Source organism: Athene noctua, chromosome 1, assembly GCF_965140245.1.
Source record: "Athene noctua chromosome 1, bAthNoc1.hap1.1, whole genome shotgun sequence".
NCBI classification, from domain to species: Eukaryota; Metazoa; Chordata; class Aves; order Strigiformes; family Strigidae; genus Athene; species Athene noctua.
In genome coordinates, this window is record NC_134037.1 from 236,063,869 (window position 1) to 236,091,764 (window position 27,896).

General features: G+C 37.4%; 1 protein-coding gene across 1 annotated transcript; it reads right to left on the bottom strand.

Annotated features, from left to right (window-relative positions):
- Nucleotides 1-31: 31 nt before the first annotated feature.
- Nucleotides 32-27,896, bottom strand: NEK5 (NIMA related kinase 5). The gene is made up of 22 exons (XM_074913609.1): nt 27,780-27,896; nt 25,922-26,018; nt 24,780-24,877; nt 22,757-22,840; nt 22,579-22,649; nt 20,190-20,276; nt 19,011-19,065; nt 17,341-17,541; nt 17,171-17,243; nt 15,596-15,729; nt 12,225-12,418; nt 10,846-10,912; nt 10,385-10,504; nt 8,741-8,824; nt 8,532-8,636; nt 6,761-6,841; nt 5,884-5,952; nt 4,947-5,091; nt 4,629-4,760; nt 3,418-3,555; nt 704-818; nt 32-299 (listed from the first exon to the last, which is right to left on the bottom strand). The coding sequence occupies exons 1-22, from the start codon at nt 27,894-27,896 to the stop codon at nt 47-49; spliced, it is 2,520 nt and encodes an 839-aa protein (XP_074769710.1). The 3' UTR covers nt 32-46.

Consider the following 27,896-nt stretch of genomic DNA (forward strand, 5'->3'; position numbering starts at 1 on the left):
TGTTACTGATGTGACTGAAAGCTTTGAAACAGTAACTGCTGGTGTTTTAGGTAGCTCTTGCTTCCTGCTTGCCTTTTTCATTTCGTGTGTCAACACTAAATGACCCATGGTTATTTTCTAAATCATCATTGGATGTCCCAAGTAGTTTGTGAGATAAACTCATCTTTTCTTCATCTGTTTGACCTTTATTTATTGAAAGGATGGGAGACTTCATGGTTCTCTCTGCTGGAGAAGTTGCCACTTTTTCCAGAGATTCCTCCAGCTCATGTCTGAGTTCATCTTCAGAGTCTTCAAAATTTCTGTAAAGTAAAGCAAGATAATTATATTAATTAAATATATCTTTGTTAAAAGCCTTTCTCCTTTCAAGGTCTTTTGAGATTATCTTTTTTTAAACACTTTATAAAGAATATACAAGTGATACATAATGTGAACTGTTTCGTCTTTCTCTGTGAGATTGTTTACCTGTATTTATAAGGTAAGAGAACAGGAGCTGCAAAGTCATGTTAATACTTCTGCATAACATTTTTAATGACAATGTTGGCATGTGGCATATTAAATTACAGAATTAAAGGTTAAATTAGCAGGCTGCAAAACAAGTAAGTTTTCTTCATCTATTAATTTAAAAGAAAAGCCTTAGGCAATGTGAACTGTCATTTCACAAAAACTAGTTGTATGGATTTTTCTTCTGAGGTGCTTGACTTACGTGTCTTCATCATCTGATCTTGGCTCAAGTCTGCCTTCATCAACAGCAACAGCAGAGCAGGTTTCTGAATCATCTTCCTTGTCTTCTTTTGGAGGAGACATAGTTAATCCCTCTTCTGGAATGGAAGGGAAACGTTCCTTTATTTGTATATTAGCTAACTATAAAAATATGTAAAGTAATAGTAAATAAGTAAATGCTTGAATTATTTTTTGTTGTTGTTCTTCAAATTACAACAGTGTAAATACCGTGCTTCTGTTATCCTTCATCGCACATTTTAGTCAGTGGTTTGTAAATTCTGCTTAGTGGAACGTAGTGTGTTTGTAGACCATAACCAAAGGACTATAAAAGTTAAGTAAGAAAGGTGATCCAATGTTAGTAGGTTTAAGTTCCCAATACAAGGATTTGCATTTTCAGTGTGTGCTGGGTTTGTGTGGTGGGGTTTTTGGTAGCGAGGGAGGGGGCTAAGCAGTGGCCCCTGTGAGAAGCTTCTGAAAGCTCCTCCAGCTCCAAGTTGGACCCGCCTCTGCACTGAGGCCGAGCCAATTAGCAATGGTGGCTGCGCCTCTGCGGTAACATGTTTCTCAATATGTTATCCCAGGGGAAGCTGGGATGGGGAGTGTGACTTACAAGGAGGAGTTACAAGAGGGACACTCATGCAAACACTGAGGTCAGCGGAAGGAAGGATGAAGAAGGGGGGGAGGTGTGCCCAAGCAAAGACCCCCCTGTATCCCATAGTGAGATGGCAGGGCCACCCCCCTGCCACTATGGAGGTCACCAGAGGAGCAGAGATTCGCCTGTGGAGGATCCCACACCAGAGCAGGCAGCTGTGCTTAAAGGAGGCCGGGACTCCGAGGGGAGAAGCAGCCCCCCTCTTGTAGCTCGATGCTGGGGGGACTGCAACATGCAGAGGTGACCTACGTCAGAGCAGCACGGCAATGGCTGCAGCCCACGGGAAGAACTCACGCCAAGGAAAGTTCATGGACAACTGCCTCTTGGGAGAGGAACACCATGTTGGAGCAAGGGCGAGTGCAAGGAGTCCCTCTCCTGAGGAGGAAGGAGCGGCGAATTGACCATAACCCCCATTCCCTGCCCCTGCACCTCTGAGGGGCAGGAGGTAGAGAGATCGGGAACAAAATTGAGCCTGGGAAGAAGGAAGGAGTGGGGGGAAGGTGTTTTTAAGATGTGGTAATACTTCTCACTGACCCACTCTGTCTGTTAAGTGTTGTTGTTGTTAGTGTTTGAATTAAAGTGATGATATTTTTCTTCCCCTAATGAGTCTGTCTTTTGCCGTAACCATAATGGGTGAGCCTCCTCTTCCTGTCCTTATCTTGATTCCCAAGCTTTTTGCTCTATTTTCTCCTTCCCATTCCTGAGGTGGACGGGGTGAGTGAATGACATAGTGGTGCTCAGTTTCCCTCTGGGCTCAAACCACAACACAGTGGAAAACTTAGGGGAGTACTGTTTAGGAAAGACTGAAAATTACTATTTGGGTTACCTAAAAATGCTTGCTTTCAAAGACTGAAGGGCAATCCTAACCTGAAGGTGAGAGAACAATGACAAGAGTTGTTGCTTTAGTATAAACACTAAATTCTGCATGTGATGCAACAGAAATCTGACAGTTTGGGTAACACTGTACTCCACAATGTCAGCCTGAAGTAGCAGGGCAGATCTGGGTATTGAGAAACTGCCATATTTTAATAAATGTAACTGATAAAAGCAACAGCAAGACGAATACCTGTGTGGTTTATTCTTGCTTTAGCCCTAACTGCTGCCATTAGCGAAAAGTGGCTTGAATTTAGTTTTGTTGTTTTTTTTTTTTTTGATGTGTAAGCAATAAAGCTAGTCTTAGGAGAGGAATTGAGCTAGTACATTTAGCTGGTTTAGCCTTCAGGATGGGGCAGTTCTAAAAAAGCTCATTATGCTATGAGAAAACATGCATGTGAGGCATAATTAGCAGGAGAGTGCTGACTGCACAGTTGCAAATGAAAGATATTTCTCATGCTCTATTAAAACTGTTGAAACTTGGCATGTACAATTTAGTGGGCATAAATCCTGTCAGCCAATTATATGTTCAGCAGATTGGCAATTGCGCATAAAACGACAAGGTCTGCTTACATTTTTAGCATATTTCTGTGGAAGATACTTCAGCTTTTTAGCTAGCAGCTTTGATGCAAAGTAAATGTCACTTCTAAAACAGTCTGTTACTTTAGGAAAGTGCTCTGCCGTGTGAGTTCGAATCAATTTCAGGGTCAGCTGTACCAGCATGAACCATGTTGTAAAGTAAGTCACCACTGTAGTTTAAGTCACTATGTACTATAATTTGCAGTTGTTCTACAGAAATACATGTATTTGTATAAATGCTTTTTACAGGGTTCTTCAACCTCAACAGCTGCAGGGGCTAGGTTTGTGGCACTGACAACCTGCTGGCAGAAGTAGCTTACCTCTGTCAACCCAAGCAAATGAAAGAATTATATATGAAAGTAACAGACAATAAGTAGGGCTTGCCCTTTTCCCTGCTATTGAAAACAAACGTCTCGAATGAGGCCTTTCACTGCTACAGGACAGAGCAGTGGCTGCTGGGACAGGCTGCCCGTGTCTTTCCAGTTTGCAAACTGCTTCAAAATGTTGGTTCTCATCACAGACCCTCTGCCAATGGTAGAGGAAATAATACACTAAAGAAAAACTTGCAGAATTTACAGTAACAAATCTCATACCTATTTCTTCTTCAAGACGGATGAAGGAATCATTAGACAGCTCTGCTTTTGCTAAGATGTTCAGGAGTGTCCCTGGTGGTGTTTGTTTCCACTGCTTCCTATTTTCCGGGATGTCCTCAGGCAGAATAGCATGGTCAGCTGAAGAACAGCAAGGTTCTCAGGTCACTAAAGCATGACTGTACCTTGGCACTGTCTTTTGTCAGATTCAGACTTTCTAGTCTTGACACCGATTTCTTCCTATTGGGTAATGCTGGAACCTTTTTTTCTCTTCTTTTGGGTAATACTCCTGAATTTTTTGTAAACATTTGATCTGAGTGATACCATAGAGAAAAAATAGTTTGGACTATTTGTCACTAAAAATTTCTAACGCCAGTTTTAATGCTCCTGTAACTGCTTAAGCCTGGAATAGACAGGTGCAGTTTCACTAAGCAGTCCTTGCTCTCAAACTTTCTGGCTTCTTGGGGCTGAAAAAGCTTCAAAGAAGTTCCTATTTCTTTTGTGCCCTACGCTCTTTCATCTAAGGCAGAATGAACAAGAAGTGGCATATTAATAATATTCTGCTTCGTCTTCACTGTCCATGCAAACTCTTCAGGTTATTTCTGTGTATCTGGACTGTTGAAAGCATGCTGGAATGCTGGAAAAGCTCCTTGTTTGCAGCAACCAGTGACGGGCGATACCTGGCTGCCTGGGAATACAGGCACTGGTGCTGTAAGAAACCTGACGATTAGCCTCTTCTGAAACAGAGCATCACCACAGCCACACCTGTGTGAGCCGGTACTTGTGATTGTGTAGCAACACTAATGTGTGGAGTGGGAAACCAGAACTCCACCACCACACTCTGGGATGGCATCAGCAGCTGACTGCCTTAGTTCTTGTGTGTCATTGACTCAAGGCCTGAGAGAGTGGTGTGGATTAGTTGCATAGGCTGACATTTTTAACTGTTGTTACCCAGGCCGCAGAGCGATTCATAAAATGCAGCCCTCTTTATATGTATGAGCAGCAAAATGTGATTGAAATATAGGAAAGAGGGAAAATGATGACTGTATTCTATGGCTTAGCACATCAATAGTCTCAGTTATGAAGTCCTGAAATTAAAAGCCTGTCAGATCATATGAACATTCTGGTATGGAATTGTTTTGACAAAGGTCTGTAAATAGTCTGGCTGAATTTTAGCAGATCCTTACTTTCACCGAAACCCAAAATTTTCTTACCAAGTTCATTTTCAGCCATAGTAGGACATACAGATGTGACATCAGCATCAGCTAAAAAATTCAGTAGTGTCTGAGGAGCTCCAGTTTGCCAGTGTTTTCTGTTTTCTTTCATATCATCTGTGTTATTGGACTCTAAGGGGAAGAAAAAGAGGAGGCAAAGTTACTTCATTTATTTTAAGTAGATTTCAGTGTGATTATCATATTATGTGATAGAGAGTTCATCAAATAAACTTGCTATAGGCTGGAGTTACTGAATTTACCTAACTCCTATGTAATTTTCAGGACTAATACTCAGCATTGCATTTCCCCAAGAAATACCTGTTTGGTATCCAGATAGTTCTCCCAAAGCTCTGTCCATAGGATCTTCATAAATTTCCACCAGTTTATCCTTAAGATTCTCACCACCCACAAAAGTTAAAGTCTCACTGAGTTTATCTAGTACCTGAAAAAACAATAGATTACTCTGGAAAGAGAAAACAAATATGGGACAATAACTAATCACTTATTTTACCGTGTTTGCCAGCCATTCACATGTATGCACAGGAAAACTATGTAACAAAAAGTGAGGCAGCAGAATTCAAAAGTCAGTTGTGGTTTGTGTATCAGAGGGCTACATGGGGCTCTGCAGAGATGTGAAACAATGGAATGACAAAATAGTGCTTTATAAAATAAGAATACATATACTAGAAAGAAATTATATTTTCCTTGTTGCTGTTACAAATATTTTTTAAAATTCCAATATATTAATAAAAATCCTAATAGGTAGCTATTACATGTTGATCAGCCACAAATGTCATTTTAATAAATGACACATAATGTTGTCTGTAGTCTCACTTCCACTTTTTCTAAATAACAGCTGGTTCATCACAACATTATTTTTGCTCTGTGATACAATAGTAGTGAAAAGAATCAGAAATGTACTAGAACAATTTACAAATCAAATTTGGCATTTGCAGACTAACTCAATTTTGAGATGAGTTCTTCCCCTCAAGCCCAGTTAACAAAATCTAGGTATCTGCACTCTTTCATCTTTTACCATGTGAAAGATTGACCCAGATATCATCCAATATTCTTCTAAGCAATTATCCTCTTGAATAAGGTCAGATATATTCAATATGTCAACAATCCTCAATAGGAAGCTTCATTATAACAAAGGTAGAAGATGATGGTAATGGAAACAAGCCTTAGGATCATGGAGCTACTGTCATGGTTTCAGATTACTGATGTAAATGCTTTAAATACAACTACAACATACCTCTGCTTCTTGAATGCTGTCTTCCTCAGGAACACATACATCTAAATTAATTTCAAACTTTACCCCTCCCTAAAGAAAATTCACACACTTCATTATTTTATTAAATAAAAAAATTAAATGTACACAGTTTATATGGAACTACAAACGTGAAAATTATCCTTCTATTGAAAATAACTTCTATTTAACAATATTTTTCTTCTACTTAACAAGATCAAAGTGGAACAAATTGGACAGAAATAGATGACTCTATGGATATTTTCAAATTATTGCATCCACTTTTGATTTTAAGGAAACATGTCTTTGATAATCATTTAATTCGAATCCCTGTAATACATAGAGTTGGTATACAGATGGTTCTCAACCAGTATTAAAATTTGAATACCGTACTGCTTCCATAGAATATTTCGCATAAGACCTCTAGTACACTTCACAATGATCTCATGGTTAGAAACTTCCCTGATATCTTATGTGCATTTATATTCAATTCCCATCCCCATTTCTACAATTTTACAAAGCACTATAGAGAATAATGTTTTACATCAAAACGTTAAAAAATTAGCAGTCTGACTTGACTTCATTTAAACTTTGAGTAAACGTGAGTTCCCATACACTACTAATGCAGTCTGATAGAAAGATGAGTAGGTAGGGATTGATTACTATCTGGGAATATCTGAAGGGAGTGTCCCTCAAATGATCAGAAAAGATAATTTATTTTCTCAGTGATTCTATCTTCTCATATAAACTTCTAACAGTGGACCAGCACTCTTAATTGACTCTCAAATGACTTTATTTCCAGAGCTATCGTGGTAACACAATCATTTGAAATGTACAGATGTAAGAAGAAAATGGAAAAAAATACAACAATAAGGATGGATACCTTTCTGTTATGTTTATTTTCTAAGAGTTTTTGGTCTTGCCTATCCTGGAGTCTGACTTGTTTAAAGTTTTCTTCCATGTCCTGAAAGGAGAAAAAAAACCCCAAACTTTAAAATACAATCTTTGGAACCAGAATATGTGTATACCCTGTGAAAAAAGACTTGTTTAAGTAGCAAATGTAGTCACTGATTTCCTTGTTTATGTATCTGAAAGAACATTCCATTTCCTGCCTTATTTAGACTCTAATACTAAAAGACATTATAATTCTGACTTATCTGGCAAAAAGAAAAAATAGGAAACAGTGCATAAAGTGCAAACCTCTGACTTTTCAAAAACCTGTGTTTGAAGGATACAGTACTGTGTCAAGAAATAAATAATACATCTTTTATTTGTTATGATCATATGCAAGATGACTCAGGCTGATTTCATGCTGGAAAACTCTGGAAGTGATGAAAATCAAGATCATAATAGAAACCTATGCCTGTAGAAAGTATAGCCATGTTTCATAGCATCTTCTTCTCTGGTAACACTCAAAAAATATTTAATTACTTCTTTTCATATTCCTTTGTTAGAGTCTGTCAGATAAAAGCAAAGTAAATAATTGTATGCAGCTCCTTCAGTGATCTGCTGCAATTAGGGCATATCCTCAACCTCAGGTGAAACCACAACAACATTTTACTTTTTTAAAATATCTGTGCAGTTTCTCCAGTAGATGGAGTGCATATGAACTAAAGTGTCCTCAAGCAGGTGCAAAATCTAGTGTTTCTTTTTCATTATCATGTATTTCCCATTAATTCACTGGGGATATAATTTCTGTCCTATTGTGGCTCTGGCTGCCTATAACCTACTTTATCCCATCAAGTGATGTGTGAATTCATTTTAGCAAAACCAAGATCCAGGATCTATGAAAATTGCGGAAGAAACTAATATTGGCAGGTTTGGCCCAAGTTCCAGCTGCAATAGGATAGCAATGTCTGTCATGGGTTTATGTGGAAGTCTGCCCCTTGCTACTGAACAGTGCAGGAAGTCCTACACCACATGAGGCAAATCCTGACTGAAGAATCTTAGTAGCTAGATCAGAGCTGTCTTCCCTTCAGAATAGACTGGGAATTTGCACACAGAGATTAATTTTCACAAACTGAGGTTTTCATTCAATTCACTTCAAGAAGAGCAGACTTCTTGCTGCAGAACTCCATGTGGTCTGGAAACCTCAGCTGGTGTTCACAATGCCAATATGTCAAAGTAAAAGTGGAACAATTCCATTTCAGTAGCTGCTTTGGCAGTATTTGATGAGAAAGAAGTGAAGGAGTACTGTAGCTGGAAAGCTCCGGCTCTGCCTCTTCCTCCCACTTCTCCCAAATTTTTGTTTAAGTAAGGACTCTACATAAAACTAGATTCTAATTTTCCACACAGTGTTCATCTGGGCCATCATGAATTGCTGCATTGTCATCTTCTGCACAGATTTCTCATAAAGATCTGCAGTGTGAGTGGCTTCTTCTTTACTTCACTCAACGTACGACAAGAAGAAATTAAGTAAAGAGTACATCCTAATATTTACAGATGAAAAATAATTACCAAAACAAGTCAGAACTCAGCCAAAGAAACTTCCCAGACTATTCACGAAGGGAACCTAGGGAGACTTTCACATATGGTACAAGCATCAGGTGAGATACAAGCTTTACCATTTTTCAGATTTGTCACAGAGAGAGAATCAAAGACCATGCAGGACTTGCACAAAAAGTTCTGTTTAGACCAGGAGATGGTACTGATACCTGAAGTGATTCTTCTCCTATTCTAGCTGTATCCTTGGTTTCAGACTGGTCCTCAGCTTTCCCTTGCCTCACAACATAGGTTTTATCTTGTATTTTTTGATTCTCCTAGGGAACATTTTTATAAAATGTTATTTTCAATTTCTAATTAAGTGTACTAGCTTAAAAAAGAAAAAGGAACTATGAGAATGTGTATGTTTGAGCTTTGTTACCTGGAGTACTCCTGCTCTAAACCTGAATTCCTTCATATTACTGTGGTATTCTTCTCGAATTTTCTGCAGTTGTTTCAGGTACTCCTATTAAAGAACAGTAATGTAGAATACATATGCACAGAAATACATACAGACATAACAGTAGTTAAACAAAGTATCCTATGGATATCAAACCGTGTATATATGAGAAAAAAGAACCAGTGTCCTTTACTGCCAATTTTAAAGATTGCTTAATACTTCCTACTAGAGGACACTTCAGAGTTATAACTCTTTCAGACTTTAGCCTTTTGAAATTTTCCAAACTGTTTCACGCTAGCTTTTCTGTAAAATTATATCAAAACCAGGTAATTCCAAGAATAACCCAAGGACTGTCTGAATAATGATGCTAAGGTAGAAATCCAAAAATACAGGACTGGAAATTAGGAGGACAAAAAATTGTGTAATATTTATTGAATTGCAACCTGCTCCCCAAAATGAAACAAAACCTGGTAATCTTTCCTTGGAGAAGCTTCAACATTCCTATGCTTTAGAGCAAAAACTTCCAATTTAGCCAAAAGATAACTTTTGTGTTAAGGACATCTCTGTTACTGTTCATATGAGAGTCTATCTCAATTTGCTCGTGTTACAAATGAACAAATCTGTAAAATTTAATTTTTTGGCACATTTAGTACAGACTTTGTGGAACCAAATAGCAACAGTCTCTGAAAAATTTGTACAGGATGAGTATATTCTTATTCCAAAGTCTGACCATTACGTAAAAGTTAATTTATTCATATTTGTTCTGGCATTTTTTATAAATCAAAGATAGAAAGATTAGATGTATTTACATGTGTTCTTGTAAGAAAGAAGTATCAGTTTGTTTTCTCTGTCACTCAAAAGCAAAACCAGAAAACTATGTTGTTTCTGTATAAAAAAATATTTTTTTTCTCCAAAAGTTATAACATATTAGGGAAGTATATGCATCATAAACTATTATATCACATTCTAAATGTCATAGTACAACTTATGAACAATGAATATACATGATACGTGAATAATGCATGTATGACTATCTTATAAATGTGAGGATCTATTGTCCTCCAACATTAGTTTGTTCAGTGATGTAACTCCTCTAACCTCAGTAGAAGGGAAATCAAAATCAAGGCCATAGTTTACGAAATTATTATGGACACCAGCTTTTGTGCAACTCTTCATCAGTTTATGTAAGATGGAACCAGATGAAAACAGCTTATATTTTCCTAGTGGTCAGATGGAAAAGAATCAATTCTACCTGAACGGAGGTTGCAGAGAGCTGGGTTTGAGCCTCTTTAACCAAGTAATAAGTGATAGAACAAGAGGTAATGGCCTCAAGTTGCACCAGGAAAGGTTTAGACTAGATGTCAGGAAGCATTTATTTCCAGAAGGGGTTGTTAGGTGTTGGAATGGGCTGCACAGGGAGGTGGTGGAGTCCCCATCCCTGGAGGTGTTTAAGAGTCGGGTTGACATAGTGCTGAGGGATATGGTGTAGTTGGGAACTGTCAGTGTTGGCTTAATGGTTGGACTGGATGATCTTCAAGGTCCTTTCCAACCTAGTTGATTCTGTGATTCTGAAGACAACCTAAAGCAGCTAAGTAAGACCTTTTTTGAATTTTTTTTAACATTTACCTGTTCTTTCATTTCATTCTTTCTAGACATGTCCTGCTGATGGTTTTTGAGATGCTCTTCCTTTATTTTCTGCTGCTGTTTTTGGTCATGACATGGGTCAGCAGAGGATGGTCGCAGTCCCTATGGATGTACAAATAAATCCCAGAGCAAAGGAACTTTCATTTAGAACCCTTACCTTTAGTGCTCACTCAATCAACTCTCCCTGACCCACCCAAGAGTGCAGTAAAGCAAGTGTATATTTTTGGAGGAAAAAGTTATAGTAGAATTTTACATTACTACGGTTTTGTATTAGAAAATAAAACCTCCAGATGAGCATTGCAGAGCAGGTCAATGAATTGGCTAGAGCAGAACTTTGTAACTGTCAGCATTACAGTTTGCTGTTAGAAAGACATCAGTTCATCTTTTGAATTTTCATTCAGTTTCTTTTACAGATTTTTTTCTGTGATTCAGTATTTACTTACCAGCTGTTTTTCCACTTTAATCTTGTACTGTTGGGCTTCAAAACGCCTTTGAAGATACTCTGCAGGCCTGAGAGAAGAAAGTGATGTTCATACACTACATTTTATTTCACAGACTCTGCTATCTTCTGCACAAATTATCCTCTACAGGTTCTATCACATATGACAAATAGAGCTCTCTTTGTACTACATGAATATATAAATATTAATAAAATATGTATAGATATGGAACAATAGTAAAATAACAAAACCGAAATGTATCCACTTCAGGCATTTCCCTTCCTATTTACTTCGATTACATTAGCCTTTTGAAGAATGCAGCAAAGTCCTTCTCCACCTTTTATTTCATAAATGGTATGTGAAAGTGTTAATGAAAATAAAGTTATTTTTCCCGATCCTCAAAATGAGTGAAAATTGTCAGTATGGAGGTGTATATTTGACAACTTTTCTATTTCCTTTCTCCTCTGTGCCTAATTCTATCACCCTAACTTTGTATTTATGTAGTTTTGTGGCTTCTAAACATTTACATCTTTTTCTGATATAAAATAACTAGCGGTCACTTGTAAGCTCCCTGATTTCTATTTATTTCATTTCGTACCTTAAGAATCCACTTGTGCCCCAGGAAGCCAAACTGAATTGACTTTGTCCTTAAATAAGGCACTAGAAACTCAGCAACTTAGACAAGATGTTCTAAACCTGATGATCCTTTACTGAAATATTCTAAACACTACTGTTATATTTAATGAAAATTATTGATTCGGTCAACTTTAAAGGAAGGATTCTAAAGTAGGCAGCATTAAAAATTCCTGACTTTCCTTTCTCAAGGTTTTCCACACCTGAAATGGCCAATCATGGGATGGACTGGCAGTCTCTAAAGTAATAAAAATGTTGTACCTCTACTTTGTAAGACAAAGGCTTTGAAGTAAACAAACCGCTGGGGAAAGGGTCTTTATAGCTGAAACCAAAATATAACCTCTGCAGTAAAAAAGCATTTTCATAGCCTGCCTCCCACTCTGTTTCCTCAAGTGAAGAACTGCTTTTGGTCTTTGTATGATTCTGATCCTGGTGCAAAAGAAAGACAGTGTTTATCCTTGATATAATCAGAAAGTTTATAAAAAGCCTGTGTTTTACTTCTTACCAAATAAAATGCTCAGATTTGAGAAACATTTTGACAGTGGAATTTCAAACATCAGGACAATATATTCAGAAGAAATTTCTGGATAGACAGGGAGTTATGGTTCAATAAACTTATGTAAAAAATATTAAAGACCAAGCAGAGAAGGAATTAATATGAGCCATGTCCAGTGTTACCTAATCAGGAAGGCTGATAACTCAAAACATGAATAACAGTTCACTACTAATAAAAAATGCAAAAAGTTTACCAGTCAGGTGGTGGGGGCAAAGGTGCCGCTTGTCCTTTTAGTTTATAGTATTCCTCAACTCTTTGGCTGATGTGAGAAAGGTCATAATGTGCTTTCCTCTGAAAGTTGTCAAGCTTATCATAGTAATGACCATAATGGCCACGTACTCTAATACTTTCTGGCCCTTCTGCCATCTTAAATTTGGAGCTCTCTGGCTGAAAATATAATAAAGGATGTTCATTTACCTGTTCTCATTTGTATCAGTACAAGTTTGAATTAACTTCCTGTCCTTCTCCACAGTCTGAGTTGCACGGTAATATAGTCTACAATAAAGTCAGTGTAAGTTTCCCAAATCCTTTCAAATATAACCCAGAAACTTTCTAATTTCTCAGGGTATATGTCATCTTACCATTCTCTTTTCCTTTTTCCACGTTCCATCGGCTCCTGTCATTAAGCAGCATCCCATGTTGTTGTGCAAGTCAATCAGTATGGAGCTTGTACCCTGTAGTGTCATTGCCCTAGAGTCCCTTCACTGTTCTGAAGCCTAAAGCACCGAACAAATTCCAGGAGAATCTGATTTTGACATGTGAGAGCAATGAGAATCTGGGATGTAGTTCTGGGCAGTATGCACACTGACTGCTGCTTTCAGGGGAGTACTGTGCTACGTGTCACCATCTCTTTGATTATGTGCCTGTGGGAGCTTGCCTTTCATTTCTCAAAGTCCTCACTGTGATGAAACAGTATTTCTACTTTGTGACAAGACTGTCTTTTCCATTTCTTATAAGAACAATGGAGAGAGTGTGATCATCTAGCTGCCACTGCATGATATAAAAGCAGTACGATAAGACATTCACAAACTTTTCCATGGTGGGAGACTAAAAACCACTACATGTTGTATAAGAAAAATGCTGAATTTGGTTTATTTTCTTACATAAATTAAAAAGCATCTAAGTATCCCTTCTTTAGATGGTAAATATATCAACTATGTTTCCCCGTTTTCCTTTTTAGAAACATGAAAATAGGCTCATCTACCTACAATATAATCCAGATTACAGTAGAATATAAATCCCTATCTATACAAGAAGAAAATTTTCCACTGACAATAATGCTCCTGAGGAAGAGGTAACCCCAAAATGTCTTTATCCTGTCCCTCACTGAAATAAGTTTTACAGCATGGTATTCAGAAGCATGGCAATTCCAAGCAATAGGGAGAACAAATTAGGTCATCTAAATAAATGTAAGAGGGTTGAAAACTGTGACCAGTGAAGCAGGTGCCCTGGTGACACAGGCCATGGAAGAGGCTGAGGTACTAAATGCCTTCTTCACCTCAGTCTTTACTAGAAAGACCAGCTTTCAGAAATCCCGGCCCATGACTAGGGGGAAAGTGTGCAGCAAGGAAGATGTACCCTTGGTGGAAATGTTAGGAAACATATTGGACAAATGTAAACCCATGCACCCTTATGGGATGCACCCATGAACACTCAGGGAGCTGGCAGATGCCATTGCAATGCCATTCTCTACTATCTTTGCATGATCATAGCAGTGACTGGGAGAAATGCCCAAGGACTGGAGAAAAGCGAATGTCACTGTCCTGGTTCAGCTAGGATAGGGTTAAGTTTCCCCAGCAGAGAGGGGGAAGGGATCTCCAGCCGGGTTATTCACACCATGCTGATGTCAGGTCCAGCGTGGCAACGTGGGAAGCTTTCCTTTGTGGCTTTGGTGGCAGGGAGCATCGTGAGCGAGCTGTCTGTAACCGTTGCAGTATTTCTGTGTATCTTTTGTCTTGTTTGCTGTTATTGCTGTTTACTGTTGTTATCATTGCTACTGTTGTTGTTCAGATTGCTTGTTACACTGTTGTATTAAATTTCTTCTTATTTTAACCCGGGGTTTGTGCCCTACTTGTGTCCATGGGTGGGGGAGGGACAACAGCAACGTGGTCTCCGGTCCCGGCAGGGCCTAAACCAGCACAGACACTCACATCTTCAAACAACGACCCAGGAAACTACAGGCTGGTCAGCCTCACCTTAATGCCTAGCAAGGTGATGGAAAAACTAATCCTGTAAACCAGGTACATGAAGGACAAGAAAATCATCAGGAGTAGTCAGCATGGATACACCAAGGGTTAAGTCATGCTTCTACGATGACAAAACTGGAAGGAGTGGCTGAGACACCAGAGGGTTGTACTGCCATCCAGAGGGACCTCAACAGGTGGAGAAATGGGCTGACTGGAACCTCATGGAGTTCAATGAGGAAAAGTGCAAAGTCCTGCATTGTGCACCAGTACACACTGAAGGCCACCCAGCAAGAAAGCAGCTTGGCAGAAAAGGACCTAGGTGTCCTGGTGGACATCAAGGCAACCATGAGACAACAATGTACCCTTGCTGCAAAGAAGGTGAATGATATCCTTGGTCTTCATTAGACAAAGTATTGCCAGCAGGATGAGGGAGGTGATCCTTCCCCTCTGGTCAGCACTGGTGAGGCCACTCCTGGAGCATCCAGTGATGGGTTCCCCAGTACAACAGAGACAGGAACATACTGGAGAGAGTCCAACGACAAGCCACAAAGACGATTAAGAGACCAGAGCACTTTTCCTATGAGGAAAGGCTGAAAGAGTTCTGACTCTTAAGCCTAGAGAAGGCTCAGGTGGGATCTTATCAATGTATATAGATACCTGAAGGGAGGGTGCAAAGAGGACAGAGCCAGGCTCTTTTCAGTGTTGTCCAGTGACAGGATCAGAGGCTGCAGTTCTGGGAACCCCACAAGACTCTGCTATCAGTTAATCCACTGTAAGTGCACTGTGCAATTACTGTTGGGAGGTTCCAGATCCTACATGTGCTTTGCTCTGTGTTCACCAGCATGTACTACATGCTCCTGAACCAAGTAAGAGGCTGGACACAGCATACAGCTGATCCTCAGAGTGAGAAAAGAAGGAGGTGGAAAACGATTGAGACACACAAATGGTTGTGAAGAACCGGAGTTTTCTGGTGTAGGGTTTGATCACAGTTTGTTGTAATAGTATCTGAAACAAGGGCAATGGGTGCCAGTGGTTTTGCCGATGAAGGGTTGAGGTAAGAGAATCAGTGTATTTGGATCTATAGCAAAAATGCAAACGGAGTTTATTTGCCTTTGTGCAATGTAAATGCAAAGCGTGACTGACTCCTTTTGTTACAAAGGACCATACTTAAGCAGCCAAAATTCAGTGTTCCCCACTTACGTTTTCTAAAATACCTCTTCTGAGGCTTCAGGAGTGTTTAACTGTTTCCACTGACTTAGTGTAGGCATTCAGCTGAATTTAGTACATCTAGATGAAGCCTTTTATATGGTCTTTTCTAAGAGCAGGAATTTGCCTTCTGAATTTTATTAAATAGTAGAAGAATGTGGATGCACAATACCTGAAAAAGAGGCTGCTGCCCTCTTGAAGGAGGTTTCCATTCATTTCTTTGAAATAATTCCTGTTTGACAGGTACCACCAATTCAGATTCTGGAGGAACTTGGTCTTGGACTCTCCTTTTTTGAAGTTTATGTGCTTTTTAACAATAACAAATTAAAAGGTTACCTTCTGTGCTCTCTACATGACTAATGATAATGTAGTTGCAAACACAGTAGGGTGCATACAGCTAATGCTAACAGTCTGGGCTAATAAACACTCCTTACGTCCTTTCGTCATCATCATCACCATACTTCACACTTCCTAGGCATTTTGCCCTTCATTCTTAGAATGACATTTTTTAAAACATTATTATTTAATGCACTCAAGTAAAGTGGATCTTATCGATTAGTTTTGCAAAGAAGCACACTAAATAAAAGAGAGGTCTCTATAAAATAGAATGCTGATTTTATGCTACCAAGAACAGAAAACAGGCCTGACACTTTGGCTCATATTTCATTGGAGGTTAGGTGTCTACCTGCTTAGGCATTCCCTTTCTAAACCTAGCCCTCAGTGTTCTACAAATCACTAGACAATGTTATAGTCCTTGGGAAATCTGGAAAGAAGGGCTGCAAAGGGAAAAAAAATAGTTTATCAGTTTCCCAGGTAAGAGAATAAAAGCACACACCATTCCAGTTTGGTCAGTCAGTATTTTGCAAGAACTTATCTGCAAAAATGAAAAGTAGTGTTCTTGCTAGGATTAAGTAGTTTCTAAATGAGTTCTGAATTTTTCCTGGGTAATGACTGTTAGAGTATCATGTCTAGAAGAAAAAATATATTAAAATATTACAACTGAAGAACTTTTCTGGGGAAAAAAAAGAAGTCCACAGCATAGTTAATTAACTATGCTGGTTTATTTTTACAGATGTGTTTAAACTACTTTAATACCTTCAAAGAAAAATTTGAGGAATAATTATGATATACTGAAGAATACAAAATTAGGAAAAGATTATGGTTCCAGAAACATCATATGTTCAGCAGTTCATACAGACATACATACCATTTAGTCTCATCCATATTTTCTAAGAATACGCATATACAATCTGATCTATCAATGAGCACTAAACCAAATAGAGTCCATTGTCTCTCATAATTTAATCTAATTTATAATATTTTGTAAAATTCATTTTTATTATTTTGTAAAATACCATGAAGCAAGTTTTGCAAGATTTTTATATTTTTGCACATAGCTTGGCAAAATGAAGTAAGGATGTTCGTCATGTGACAGAACTACACTGCATCTAAATTAAAGCCTCTCAGTTTTGTAAATTCTGTTCTTAAAAGAATTAACATTTCAGCATGTTCCCATGGCAGCTTTTTTAGCTGAACATTGCGAATGAGCAGGTCTTAAAGTTGTCTTTTCCCAAACAGAACAGTAATATGCACTGTTTCTACTGTTGCAGTTCCCTCCTCTTTTTATTTTCAACTTCGTGTGAAACTCTTGTGTCCAGACGTGCCTGAAAGACTGCTGGACAAAGTTATAGCTATCAAGTATATCATAACTAACAAATGTTAGTATACAACTAATGTTAACTAATACCTTGTATCAGCTTGGCTCCAGGCTGTGGTTCTGAAGGCCTTTTTCTATGTATCACAGTGTGTCCAAGTTCTTCCTGTGATATCTGTAAGCAAAAAGGTATCTGATAGAACTGTTTATACTACTCTGATACACATTTTTACTCTCAGCAAGCAGCAGCAAAAGGCACTCACCTCAGGGGGCAAATACCTGAGAACAAGCTTCTGCAAGAAGGGCTTCCTTAGAATAGAGCTTATAGATGGTCGATCTCTTGGAGATATTTTAAACAACTGGGAAATTAATATCCTCAATTCATAGGAATAGTTGGGAGATACTGGGTGAAAATGTCCTCTGCAGATCTTCAGCACCAGCTGGTGCAAACTATTGCCTTCAAACTTAATTAAAACAGTAAAAAGAGGACAGTAAGTACTGCTGGTTGGAAACGATGGACTAGACAGTCCAACTTTAAAACAGGTACTTGATGACAGGAGCCCTGTACTATGCAATCTCTTCACAAATCCTTTCTCGCTATCCATAGATTGCTGTGGAAAATTAATACAACCACTCTGATTGTATTTTCTGGTTCCGTTCTCCTGTTTCAGTTGCAGGTCTGATAGCTTTTGTACCTGGAAGAGTTTTATTCATACTGTGCTGTCATACAATAGCAACTTTTCCAGAATAAAATACGATTTATTTTGCCAAAAACTGTTCAACAGAAACCTGCATACATACTATATTCACAGTGTTCACCTTCAAAACCTCACTCCACACAATTTAGCCTCCGTGTCCTCTCAGGAACCAAGGTATAATCTCTGATTTTTTTAACAATTGACGCTACTCAGATAACTCAGCCCTCTCAGTTCAGCAGATCTCTTAACAGGTCAGCATCAATATAGTTTTAAGGGCCTTAGACAGGAAAAATCAATCTTGAAAGCAGCTTCTTTCTAAAATTGCCACTTTATTTACTTGAGTATTTTGAAGGTGTTGTAACCAAAAGTTGCCTTAGCTTCATTTTCATTTCCTGTCTACATCAGCATCTAGTCCCTGCCTTCAGATAAAGCAAAATGGGCAATACAGAATACAACAGCTTACATTTGTAAGAAGTAATTTTAATGTTTTCTCATTTTGTGAAATCTGGAATTTTTCTCAGCAGTATCCCCTTGCTCTCAGCTCAGCACAACTTCTCTCCCTATCAGTGATGCTCTGCCTTCTCCCGCATCCAAGCTCAGCAAACGTCAACTTCTGCTGGGCCCAGGAATCTGATTCTTTTCCTGTTGTCGGGATTAGTATCTGTTGTGTTCCCTTCTCCACATAATACTCACAGGCTGAGGATTATCTGAGGCTCAGATCAGGCTGAGGACAACACAGCTCCCTGAAGATGCTATCTCAGTTATCTTTTGATATGAATGTGCTTCCAAACAAAACTAAAACTTTATCAAGATGCCTCTGGGGACTCAAACTGCTCGCTGGGGAAATGTGGATTTCAAATTCTTTAGTAAATATAGATTGGTATTTTCAAATAAAAATTAGTAAAATTATATGCCTAAAACCTAACCTTGAAGTTTGTCTTTAATTCTTTAAATTGTTTATCTGCCCCTTCAAAAAGTTTTGCCCTTACTAAAGAGTAAATGTATGTTTGATACGTGTGTATATAGAAACTGTGGAAATACAATGTAATACATTGTATTTTAGTATGCACAAAACAGACACAATACGAAAAATTAAACACTGGCAGTCATTCTTTTATATCAATAAATAAATCAAAAGTAATTCTAGCAGCTGCCTATAAATACTATTATTACTACAGTTTTTGCAGGCTATCTGTTTCAATAGTATGATATTGATCTGATTCTATGGTACTTACGGGATGCTTTAGTGCACATAGTTCATAAAGTACACAGCCAAGAGACCAAATATCTCTGTGAATAAAAATTAATTAAAATTTCAGGGAAAAGACTATAATATTTTCATACATGTAATCAGTACCTACCCTCAGCTCTCAAATTTATTAACATTATTACATCACAGATTAATATTGCTGCAACTTTAGATTTTTCTTAAGATGCACTGAAAAGAACAACCTGAAATTTCTTTCTAATTGTGGTACCAATGTTTCTACAACACCCAACTAGGTACTCCATTTATCACTGGACAAGGCACATGACATAGAGAATGCCTGGTTAATATTCCTAGCAGGGTGACGGGCAACACTATCTCTGGCTGACTTGATAGTTAAGGAGACAATAAGTGAGTAAACTTGTGTGAATAGCAGCTTAGATCTGAGATGCTAGTCTGGATTCCAGGATATTTGGTGTTGATCACATCCCACACACAGAGAAGGGGCTCTAGCTCACTCAGCACCTGACTTCTCAGTGCTTCTCATCTTGTTATTTTGGTATTTTGTGTTAAGCCTGATTGAGCCTTTACAATTCTCAGACCTATTTGTCTTTCCTGCAGGTGACTACTGCAAAGTTCCAGAACTGCCAACCTAGCAGGTTTCATTTTAGTGTATTTTTATAAATCATAAATGAGTGTATCAAAAATTCATAAACTCAGAAGTGAAAAGAGCCATACTTGCATTGGTTGCTACACGCTGGCAACACAGACAGAAATGTAGTATTTGATGGAGAACCAGATAAAGCAAAGGAAAAAAATTCTATTTTATATTTCATGCTACTCCTAATAAGGAGTATTAAAAGAAAATGAGATTAAGCTTTAAGTTTAAAGTACAAATAATTTTATAAAAACAAACATATTTATGTTAAGCCTGTAGATTAATCACAACAAATTAATGATTGCTATACTCTGGACACTGTGAGTCAAAATACAACTGACAGTGTGGCATAGTATAACATAGTTGTTGTATATGTGATTGATGCACCTAATTATTGTACACAATAATACAAAACTTCACAAAAGGTGACGCATGAAATTCCTGGTGCTCGGAAGAAATACTGATTTAAACCATGATATTACTAAAATAAGTTCTCACGTGCCTGCATAACCTCATGCACAAGTGTATGAAGGAAAGACAGAGACTTACGTTTTATTGTTATATGGTCGGTTTTCACAGATCTCAGGTGACAGATAATAGGGGGTCCCTACACAGGTATGGGCAAACTCCATAGTGCTAATGAAAAACAATGAACAAAAAGGTTTATGCATTCAAAAAGTTTACAACCAATTGAACTAGAGGCTTCTGTGCCCCAGCTGAATAGCCCATGGGGGACATTACTTTTGCCCTCCAATAGTTGAATAATGGAACACCCCAAGAAAAAAGTAAAGCATTTCCCAGTTCTGGGGAAAAATGACCAACTGTTTTAATAGTGGAGACCATTTGCACTGCAACAGAAAGCACAAGAATTCTCTTTTGCCCAGTTTTCACCAACATTGTAATCAACATTTTCAAGGAATGGTTACCATTAACACAGAATTCTGAAAGTTGTCAAACATAGAGCGAAATATTAGAAGTCTCTAACATACTTATTGAACTAAGAATATCGTAGGTGGTAGTCAGTCACACAAGCCAGAAACAGTGGAAGGAAGTGCTGCCCAGAAACTAAAGCAGGAGTAAATGAATTCTAGTTCCATCTTTGCTACTGATCCGTGAAGGTGTAGCCAAATAGCACCAGCTGCATTCATTTCACTTGCTTTTAGATACCTGCACTATGGATGTCATCAAGAATCACTGAGAAGTCAGTGGAGAGAAACAGGGACTCACAGAGTATGATCCCTCTATACTGGATGCCAACACAAGTTCGAAGTTACACTCTTTATATAGTATATGAAGTCTGAGGTGCCACAGACACCTAACTGCAAGTAAGGGGACACTACTGCATTTTGAAGAGGAGAATGGAGATGACAATGCCTTTGTATACCCCAGGGGAAGAGGAAAAGAGAGCCTGAGAAACTTAATTCACTTGTTATATAAGGAAAAGTACTATCAAGCTCCAATTATTTCATTGTACAAGCCTATCAAATACTCTTTAAAATGTCTGTACTTGGACATTCAAGTTCGGAGGTCTACTTACTATCTGCTATGTACTATTCTGCTGTGTAGGAGCAATCCTTAAAGCAATTATTCCCAGAACACTTCTGAACGTAGGCACTTTCTACGTAAGTAGTTTACACCTGGAGAGTTGAGGCACTGACAGTAGGTCTTTGCTTCACAAAAAACACACCACAAAGGTACCAGAGCTGGCAGAGACTGCAGCTGGAACAACGATATCCATGGCATATCGTTGGCGATGAGCTGGCTTGGATCAAGGTAGGATCCAAACATGCCAGTCGAATATACTCCAACTCTCAGCAAGGCTTCCTAGCTCTGACGCACCACTGAACTTGCAAAGTTATGTAGGCCTAAATCCAAAGCCAATCTGATGCAGCCTTGAAATTACATGGGCTGTATGTCCATGTGAAGAATGCAAAAGATACCAAATATATGTACACAGTTAAGTACATCTGAAGAGTATAAGTACATATGAGAGAGATATTTATGTTGGTTAATCTGTTCTCCTTAGCAATGCTGTGTAGACAGAAATGTGGTTAAACTTAAACTGGCTTAATTTAGGAATAGGAAAAGTTTTAACAAGTGAGTTGCAGCAGGTGGACTACAAAGAATTTGACATGGACTGATACTAGTGGGACAATCTACAAAATGATCAACAGGGGAAATTACCTTTCCACACAATGCTGAATTAAATTATGACCTTCCTTGCCACAATATCCTGCCAAGGTCAAAGATAATCAAACAGTTCAAAAAGAGATCAAATTCAAACACTGTCCTTTGTTAGCATGCACCCTGGCATGTTTTGGCCACACCAGAAAGCAATCTCCTAGACAAGAGCTGGCCACTATGCAGGGTAGGCCAGCCTTGTCCCCAGAGTCAGTAAAGATAAGACCACCCTCTTTGGGAGAACAGAGTTTAGCCATACAGATGTAAGTCATGCCATGCCATTTACTCTCAGAGAGTGAGTTTTGGCCCTTTTAAAAAAATTAATATAGACACAGTCTTGAAGAACATATCAAAAAAATCTGTACAAACTCTTTTCTAATACACTTTCCTAAGTTTTTAACACTCTTCACTTTTTTTTTTTTTTTTCATGAGGCACCAGAAACGATTATCAACAGCTGCAGCAGCAGGAGCCATGCCTCCAGAATCTCTTTATGTCAGTTCCACAGAGAGTAGGGAAAGATCCCCACCCTATGCCCTATACATTAACAGCTACTAGGCTAGATACATTGGTGGTTTCATGCAGGACCGCATGTTTTAGGACAACAGAAAAAAATGTAATGCCAGACAGACCCTTTGCATCCCAGACCTCTTGAACAAGCACAATCCACAAACAATCTGCACATTCAGGTTGCATTCTGAACATTTAGAAACAGTCTTATTTGGTGTAGGTGACAGACTAATTAAAAAAGGTGCTTACCTGTTCAACTGTCTTGCTATGCCAAAGTCCCCAAGCTTCGCTACCCTTCCATTATTGCTAAGAAAAATGTTCTGCAAATAAAACCAAAACTGATATGTGAAAATGAAACATGGCAGAGCTTCTTAAGTATATCTTTTACAAGACAAAACCACTCCCTTCCCAGTGCCAGTTTTATTACCTGTGCCTTTACATCTCTGTGTAAAATCTTCTTGTCATGAATATGCTTCAAGCCCAAGGAGATCTGCACAAACCAACTCAGAATCTGCAGTGAAAGATAAAGGGAACAAATACCTATAAATTTATGTGACTCTAATGCCCAGTGGGGAACTTTACCGAAGTATATAAAAGATAACAAAATCTAAAATATGAAGAGCATATACAGTATAAAATAGTAATAAATAATATTTTTCAAATTAATGCCATAGTCTTTTCCTTTCCTTTTTTAGTGCTGTCACAAAATCAAATGGAAATAGATACCTGCTCCACTTTCCTTATCCCCACTGTTACAGGAGGAGTACTCAAACAAGGACTGAAGAATCAAGTCAAAGGACAATAAGAATACCAGACCTTTATTTAGAAATGAGCAAGTTCAAATAACAGCTTTGACAACAACAATTGGAAAGTGTCTTCTTAATCCTCAGTGGTGGAAGTCATACCACCCAGTTATTATATTTGTAGTCTTACGAATGTGGTCCAGAAAAAAAAACAGAAACAAAGGATAAAGGCCTGAAATGTGGTGAAAGAAAGGAGCTATGAAGAAACTTGCATAATAAGTAAGCACACAAATTTATCATTTATCCTTGACCCAGTACAGCTTTTAAACATATATTTAACTTCAAATATACATGTGTTTTCTTGAATAAGGGCCTTCCGATTTAATTCAGAAACAAAAATATACTGTCTTTATATGCTTCTCTATTTAGGAAAATTTGTGATCATGAAAGACTTCAGTTCAAGTAATAATCTTCTATTTGTAAAGCTTCACATTAACCAAATGATTTCCCGAAAAGGGCTGATGCCACAAATGAGACTTTCTTAGTCATGCATTTGAAAATATAAATATATTTTAACAACATTATGTTAAATTGGACAATTTGTTTTCTTGATTGGCAGATGTATCTTTAGTTTCTATATGCCATTCTTCTGTCTGTATTTCCTTTGCCTTTCTATAGGTATGTATTATTCTGCCTTGTTGTCAAGGGGTTTGTGTGTGTTTGCTCTCTCTTGTGTTTCCATGATCTGTGGTTTTGTCCTCTCTCTATTTCCTCTCATGTTCTCTACCTTTAGTATAACTCCCAATAGGATCTTAAAATTCATTATTACTGATGCAGTAATTCACTTTCAACTGACTTCTATGCTAAGGAGTTCTTCATTTACTACTAAAGCAAAAAGATAAGTCACAATACTTCTTTCTTTTTTCCACTTTTATGCTTTAGAATATATTCTCACTAACAGGTTGGATACTATCTAGTTTTTAGGTAAATTTTTATTGTACGTGCAAAAGTAGAAGACTATGCATGATTAAATAACCTCAGAGTTCAGTACACTAAGTCAGATACATAAGAGAACATTTTCTTCAGACAGCTAAGAGTTAGTAAAAAAATAAAGGAATAAGTAAGGAATAGTGATAAATTCTGTTTCTGTGAATTGCAATACCTATCATACTCACCTATTTACAAAATAAAATATATGTGAACATGGTCCAAAAGCAGTCAGATGTCTGGGCTTGTTTCTCTGTGCTGGGTTAACAATTTAAACAGCATCAGAGAAGTCTTGACCCAAACTAAATGGATGAGAGATTTACCATTGTACCATTGACGTCACTATAAAGCAGGATATGCTATGATGCAGACAGCATAAACAAATGAGAAATTTATATATAATATATCCCCCCCTAATTCTAAAACACCATTTAAAAAAAAGTCTTTATGGCTTAATAGGTACACTACTAATAAAAACTATATCCACAATGGAGAGAGCAATGGAAGGGAGGGGGGATAAAAAGAACATAAAAATACTGCTAATTAAGACCTTAAAGCAGTGTAAAAAGCAAACTTCAAAATCTAGTTAAAATTACCAAAGTTTCTTTAAAACATTCTATTATTTTAACAGGCCAGAAAAGAAACAGTAGCTAGTACTGGATAATTCAAACCATGTAGTTTATATAATATATTCTTTCCTCTAAAGATAACTTCTTTCACCTGGTCCTCGTCAAACAGCACTCCATGCTGCATATTTATCCGCTTCATTAAATCTCCACCATCACAGTATTCCATCACAATATATAGCTTGTTCTTTTCTGAAAGGAAAAGTATAATTTTTCCTTTATTCTTTTATTACTCATTAATACAGCAATAAATTAATTTTATTTTATATGGTCCTTCTTTCAAAAGGGAGTAGTTAATCCTCTACTTACTCCTCCCTTTCGAGGAGTAACTGAGAAAAAATGGATACTTCCAGTGAAAACTAATGCAAAACTAAGACATGAAAATATATTTAAGTAGAGATTCACCAGAATATTAAACACATGAGAAAACCCTCAAGAGACCAGACTGATACAAAGACAGATTTCTTACAAGGAATGCTTAGCGGAATGCTTCATAGTTGGGATCATTCCACAATAATAGCTAAATATACAGTTAGGCTTAGGGAAAAGTTTAACAGTGCTCAAACAGTAGAAACAACGAGCAGGGGCTACTTAAATGGAAACTCACCCTATTCCTACCCCTCTGGGGCCCAGAAAACTATCAGATTTATGTGTCTCTTAAAACATGTACAGTTCTGATAACAGAAAACAAATTGAATGGAAGCTGTAACTACAGCCAGCATTCATTACATGAGGCATTGCTTATGACAGATGTCAGCAGGAAATGTAAATATAGGGAATTAACTTTTATGGAGAACAGACTTCCTTCTACCTCTTTTGCTCCTGAAGAATTCTGCATCCTTGAATGATACTTCAAAATATGGCTCAAGACAGAAGGCCAACAGGACCTATTTCTTGCTATACTCAAAAGCTCTCTTCTTCTATTGAAACTTCCAGAAAAGTCTCATTAAACTCTGGACTCCTATTGAAGATCAAGACTAAAGTTCAGCTCAAGCAATGCAGTCACCTCAGGATCTAGCATTCATGCCACAATACCTTAGGTCCCCCCCACACACATAAAGAGGGCAAGTGATAACTGAATTTGATACCTCATGTTTATTTTTAGGAGTTGGGACCTGTCCCCAATGATAGATAAAGGGTTGGGGTCAGGCTTAAGGTTGGGCAATATTAATAAGGTAGGTTTTGCTGCCTTCCACTCCTATAATCACAAATAAAACAAAAATGTTAAAAGTAAACCTTGCAAAGAAGCATAGAAGGTTACAATATTTGCATGCTTCATCTTGGCCAGAAGAATGACTTCTTTCTGAGAGGCTTCCTTTTCTTTCACAGGCATCTACAAAGAATTAAGAAACTATATGCTAGCAATGATACATTTAACTTTTCAAAAATAGTTACATCATTATCAAACCATTCTCGCAAATACAAAAACACTTGTGTACCCAGGTGATGCAGAAATGTTATAAAATATGATGTATGTATAATGTAAAATATCAGTTTGCAGTATACGCTTGGAAATATATTAGAACATTACTGAAGTCAAACCAAATTATGACATTTTACAAACAGGCAAATGTATACATTTAAACTTTTTACACAAATGCTACTGCTAAGCTAGCTGATGAATAGAGTTAAACTCTAAAGTCAAACTTCCCTTAAGTATTTGAAGAATAAGGGTCTAGATGATTCTGTATTCTTAATATGGATGATCTTGGAAGAATAAAGTAAAAAGAAAAAAAGTCCTTCATCTTACTGGCATTATGAGTTCTTGAAACATTTTGGGCAAACTCTTTGCCCTGTTATATTAAAAGGAAAACTTCTATTTGGTTCATTGTGATTACACTTTAATCAATCTTACTTCCTAAAAATTCATGTCTGCTTATCCATCCATCAAAATTTTCTCTTGTATTTATAAAAAGTTTCTTACCCTCATTCTTAAGAAATAATTTTGAAATATAATCCTCAAAGATTAAAAAATCAGAAAGTGAATGAAACACACCCTATCATAAAAAAATCTTATGACTTCACAGTAGTAATTTTCTGTATCCAGCTCCTGATTAACAAGTAGGATCCACAATAATATTTTATTTACTTCCATTTTTCGATTTTGTGTACATCAAAATCTAAGATTAGACATGCATTGTTTTTATTGGTCATGAGCATAGAGAGAAACTATTTTTTTATTTAGCATATCATTTTTTCTGGGTTTGAATCTGGAAGTTATACAGCTCTTTCTAGAACTAATGTATAAAAACTTATTAATCTATTATAATTACCTAATATATTAGAAATTCACTAGTGTGGCCCAGATTAGCAAAAGACCTGTCAAAAATATGTAGGCACTCATTGAAATTTACTGCTGAAACCCATGTATTGAAATCACAGGGAGTTTAATTGCCTTTCTCTCTGGAACTAGATACAGGAGTGGTACTCCTCTGATACTTCAGCTAGTGACCCTAGCTAGTGACCCTCTGCAGCCAACAGAAGGAAAGAGCGCTTTTATGCTGATTCAGCTCATTCTAAAATAGAAGTCTAAAACAACACACGATCAACAGCTTCCTAAAAAGCTGTATTTCTCTTGTTCTCCTACAAAGGGAGTCCAGCCAAGCAGCTCAGCTAGAATAGAAATTTAAAATTAGATGAGATGAATCAAGCTACCATAAACATAAATGAGAATTGGAAAGACTCCATTGTGGATTGCTCATGTCTGAAAATATGGATGTGGAAAAAAAAGGGAAATAAAAAAGTTTAGAGAAATGTATCATAAAATTGTGGTTTGCTATTTCAGTGGCAATAGTTTCACTGTAGTTGAATCATCTATTATAAAATTTGAATTAGGCAGTGTTACGCGTTGTAGGTAGAAGTTCTGAAAAGAACAAAACTGCAGTAAAAGGTAAACAGTTAATAGCAAAATACATTTTGTCTGTGCTTGTAAAAACACTAAATTAGCAAAGAGTAGTCTTCAGAAAGTTTAACTCCATATAATCAAGATGGAACTACAAAAGAGATAAAACATAAGCCAAGTTCATACCCTAGCTAAATGCAATTAGCAGTCAGGTAAGTAACAGTCATTATCATTCAGGTTTTGTTGTTTCACCTTAGTTAAATTGATCTCTTTGATAACACACGGCTCATTATCCACTTTTCCTTTTGCCAAGAATATTCTGCCAAAAGATCCTTCTCCAATTTTTTTAATGATTTCATATTTATCCAT

What these genes read in the sequence shown, in the direction of transcription:
- NEK5 (XM_074913609.1), bottom strand. Translation starts at nt 27,896, where the DNA reads ATGGATAAATATGAAATCATTAAAAAAATTGGAGAAGGATCTTTTGGC. An exon ending in AAGAGATCAATTTAACTAAG is followed by an intron (nt 26,019 to 27,779) that starts GTGAAACAACAA and finishes AATTCTTTGTAG; the next exon opens with ATGCCTGTGAAAGAAAAGGA. An exon ending in TATGGCTGAAAATGAACTTG is followed by an intron (nt 3,556 to 4,628) that starts GTAAGAAAATTT and finishes GCTGTTCTTCAG; the next exon opens with CTGACCATGCTATTCTGCCT.